The 3889-nt window shown below is 41.4% G+C and overlaps 1 protein-coding gene across 1 annotated transcript; it reads right to left on the reverse strand.

The window, feature by feature from the left end:
• Positions 1-223: 223 nt before the first annotated feature.
• LOC139546398 (mid1-interacting protein 1-B-like) lies at positions 224-1805 on the reverse strand. The gene has a single exon (XM_071354740.1). The coding sequence runs from the start codon at positions 1496-1498 to the stop codon at positions 1022-1024; it is 477 nt and encodes a 158-aa protein (XP_071210841.1). The 5' UTR covers positions 1499-1805; the 3' UTR covers positions 224-1021.
• Between the last annotated feature and the right edge of the window lie 2084 nt (positions 1806-3889).

Here is a 3889-nt window from a genome sequence, read left to right on the forward strand (position 1 = left end):
CATAGGGTGAATAGAGTTTGGTTTGAAGATAAATGGGTACATATTGAGTACCAGATGGATTGATCCCTGGACAAACAGATGAAATGTTAGGGATATACCATATCAAACACTTGTTGAAATGTATTGGGGTCAATTGGAGGATGGTAGCTGTTTGAAATATAATCCTGTTCCACAACATTCTAGGTGATGTGTTGCTAGGCAAAGAACATAAATAACAAATTACTTTCAGTTATAAAAAGAAGTTTATTTCTCCATACAAATATATTCAATACAAAACATAAAATAGTACATTAAATAAATGGTCTTATAGAGTTTCACCTCTCCATAATTACCATGGCAATAACACCATAATAACATGATCTCTTGGAATCCTTCATTATTTCAGAAGAACCATCTGTTGATTCCAGTTCAATGATCATATAGGGTAGCATTGGGATCATAGGCAAGAATCTGTCAAGCCTCCTCCATTTAGCTAAGCACATAATAAAGACACAATAGGAAGAAGTACAAAACCTGTACAGACTATTTGACACATTGGCATCATTAGACATGCTAAATCCTATGCGCATTTATCCCTTAATGGGATGTTCAAAATGTAGCCAAATGTCTGCGGTCATGCACTTCTTCAACCATGAAATATACAGCTCTCAAACATACAGTATGAGGTAATAAGTTATACATCAATATTAAATAAAAGTATAAATATGTATTATATGTATACCACTTGAGCTGAATGCATGGGTCACGGTTGAACACCGCTCATAAAACATAGACTGTGCGCAAAACCGAGTGCAAAACAGGGGGTAATGGAACCCAGGTATACCACATTGCAGTTCAACCACAACATTACTTTGGATCAACAAAGGTTAAATATTACATCTCTTTTTTTCTTTCTCTCTCCATCTATTCAAAAGAATTTCATAAGTGATAGACTATTCATTTCAGTTCAACTCCTTTCCGCTAAATAATACAGCATCGATCATCAGGGAATGCGGGATCGCTCGGGTCATTACGCTACACTTTAGTAGCATCCAACGCCGATCTCCTGCTTGTAGCGGTTGGTGAGAGTGTTGGCCTGTTGCGTCAGCTTGGACAGCACCCCGTGAAGCCCTGTCATGTGGAACTGGAACTGCTTTTGCAGGTTAACCTCGTCTTCCTCGGACGACACCTCCGATTCTTCTTCCTCGGAATCAATCCGAGAGCTGGGACCCCGGCTCTCCTTGAGCTTCTCGGCTTCCTCGGCGCGCATCACTCCCCACTCGATGTCGCAGCGGATGGACTTCAGGAGCTGGTAGTAGCTGTACATGTCGCCGTCCTCGATGTCGCTGTTTCCCGAGCTTTTGAGGGCGGCCATCTCCCTCTCTTCTTCCAGTGGGACGTCCCGCAGCAGGCTGGGCACCATCACCGTCTGGTCCATGTTGTTGACGGCTCCAATGAAGCGGTTCATGGAGTTGAACAGGGAGTTCTTCTGCAGGTGGGATTCTGAGATTTGCATCATTTTCTCTACTCTGTTGTTGATTCTCAAACTTATTTTTGAAATAAAAGTTGTAACTGTCAATCGGAGCTGGATAGTTTGTTTATCTATTTGTGCAACCCTTCTCTAATTATTTTCTAATCGCTTTGGAAAGGTGCCCCTTGATTGATGTGTTTTCGTGTCAGTGCAGCTTTCCGTGTTCCAAGCTGAGGGAGAGTTCGGCAGTTATCTTGTTTGTTCTTGTGCCTGTTCCTTTTCGTTTTTGTTCTGACTCTCTCTGGTCCTCGGTCGGATCTTTATAAAGCAGGTGGTTTCGTGTCCAAGGGCGTTCCCAGCAGCTCAGAACCTGTTTGTAAGGAGTGTTCTTCATCTACAGTTGTAACCGGACTCCAATGACCTATAATAGCACATGTTTTGCATGGTTTGCATGAAGGGGAGCGGCCTCCAAATAGAGATAGTAGTTAACCCCGACCCTGCCTGTGCCCAATAGCAAAGAAATGCATCTTCTGCAGACCAAATGATATTAGTTTCATTCGTTCAATGCCCTGCAGTAAAATGTGTTAAATGTATCCAATATCTATGTGCGCGCAATTGTCAGTGTTGCCCATCAACCTCTGAAACGCAACACAATGGTAGGCTATGTATTCTCTGAAAACATTCACACATCAAGCACACTAAAAACGAATTATAGTTTGCCTTGCAATCAAATGCGAACTTCATTCCAACCTGGTCTCAGAACATTTCGTATTCATCTGTATTATCCGAGACACTTAATTTGTATATGTTACGTTTTGTGTGGTATGTATTAATTTGTGGATGTCCAGCATTCAATTCTTATGCTATGTTACAAATTACAATTCGAATTATATGTAAAAAAAAAAAGAAAAAAAAAAGGAAAATGCCAAGGGATGCCAAGCTTCCCCCAACAATTGACCAAAAAAGTAGTAAAAAACAGATACAATTATTTATCTTTAATCTCGCAGTGCTTCTTACATTTCATTCAATTCGCAAGAGGCTGAATGTATCTCACCAGAGAAAGCATCCAAGTGAAGGAAACAGCGCCCCCCTGTCTCAGTATGTGTAGCTTATCTATCGAATGCTGTCTGGTCAAAATGAGTATGACATTGTTGCCGTCAGTAGCATTGAATTCAAGGGAAGCCAGCGAGCATTTGGCCTCCCTTGATAAAAAAGTATTAAATAATAGACAATCAGCATTGAGCTAAACAGAGTGAGCTCAACTGTGAATGGTCCTGGCTCACCCAAAAAAAGTGTAACGGAAAGTCAGTTTAGATTCGGCTTCAGACCAATCACATCAGAAGCCAAACATCATTGATGACATTGGCGTTTCTGTACAAATAGGGTGAGTCAACATGTTTTTCTACTTGTTTTTCTACACACACACACACACATACACACACACACACACATCAGTACCATGGACAGACATATCATTTTGGTATCTTTTAGTTGTCACTGTATTAGACTAAGCATATGTGATTGGATGATGTTGAAATGTTGAAGTTGAAATGGTGCTGGAATAGTGGGAGCAGCGCCTGTTTTCTTTGCAACTTGTGGTAACTCTCCATGGTTCTAAATCAATGGTTGTTTAGTATTCAGAAAATGTCAGAAACATTACCTTCCTTGACCATGCTGTAGGTCAGTGGTTCCCAACCTTTTTTGGTAACTTCACCAGCAACTGAATGTTGCTTTGCCCGGATTACCCTTGAAGTACCCCCTCAATGTGCATTTTACTAGTATGCTTATGGTCTCACGAGTCTTCTTAAGTACCTTCTGTGGATAGGCCAAGTACTCCCAGGTGTTCTTGTATCCCTGGTTGAGAACCACTGCTGTAGGTCATGTAACTGTTTGCTATAAGCAATATGTTTTATGGATTTCCCTGGACAAATTCTTCAAAGTAGCCACCCTTTACTTTGATGACAGCTTTGCACACACTTGGCATTCTCTTAACCAGAATTCACCTGGAATGCTTTTCCAACAGTCTTGAAGGAGTTCCCATATATGCTGAGCACTTGTTGGCTGCTTTTCCTTCACTCTGCAGTCCAACTCATCCCAAACCATCTTAATTGGGTTGAGGTCGGGTGATTGGGAAGGCCAGGTAATCTGATGCAGCACTCCATCACTCTCCTCCTTGGTCGAATAGTCCTTACACAGCCTGGAGGTGTGTTTTGGGTCATTGTCCTGTTGAAAAACAAATAACAACAAAATATCTCAAATTTGGACTCATGAGACCAAAGGACAGATTTACACCAGTCTAATGTCCATTGCTCGTGTTTCTTGGCCCAAGCAAGTCTCTTCTTCTTATTGGTGTCCTTTAGTAATGGTTTCTTAGCAGAAATTTGACCATGAAGGCCTGATTCACACAGTCTCCTCTGAACAGTTGTTGAGATGTGTCTG

The sequence above is a fragment of the Salvelinus alpinus genome, chromosome 20 (assembly GCF_045679555.1).
Source record: "Salvelinus alpinus chromosome 20, SLU_Salpinus.1, whole genome shotgun sequence".
Taxonomy (NCBI): domain Eukaryota; kingdom Metazoa; phylum Chordata; class Actinopteri; order Salmoniformes; family Salmonidae; genus Salvelinus; species Salvelinus alpinus.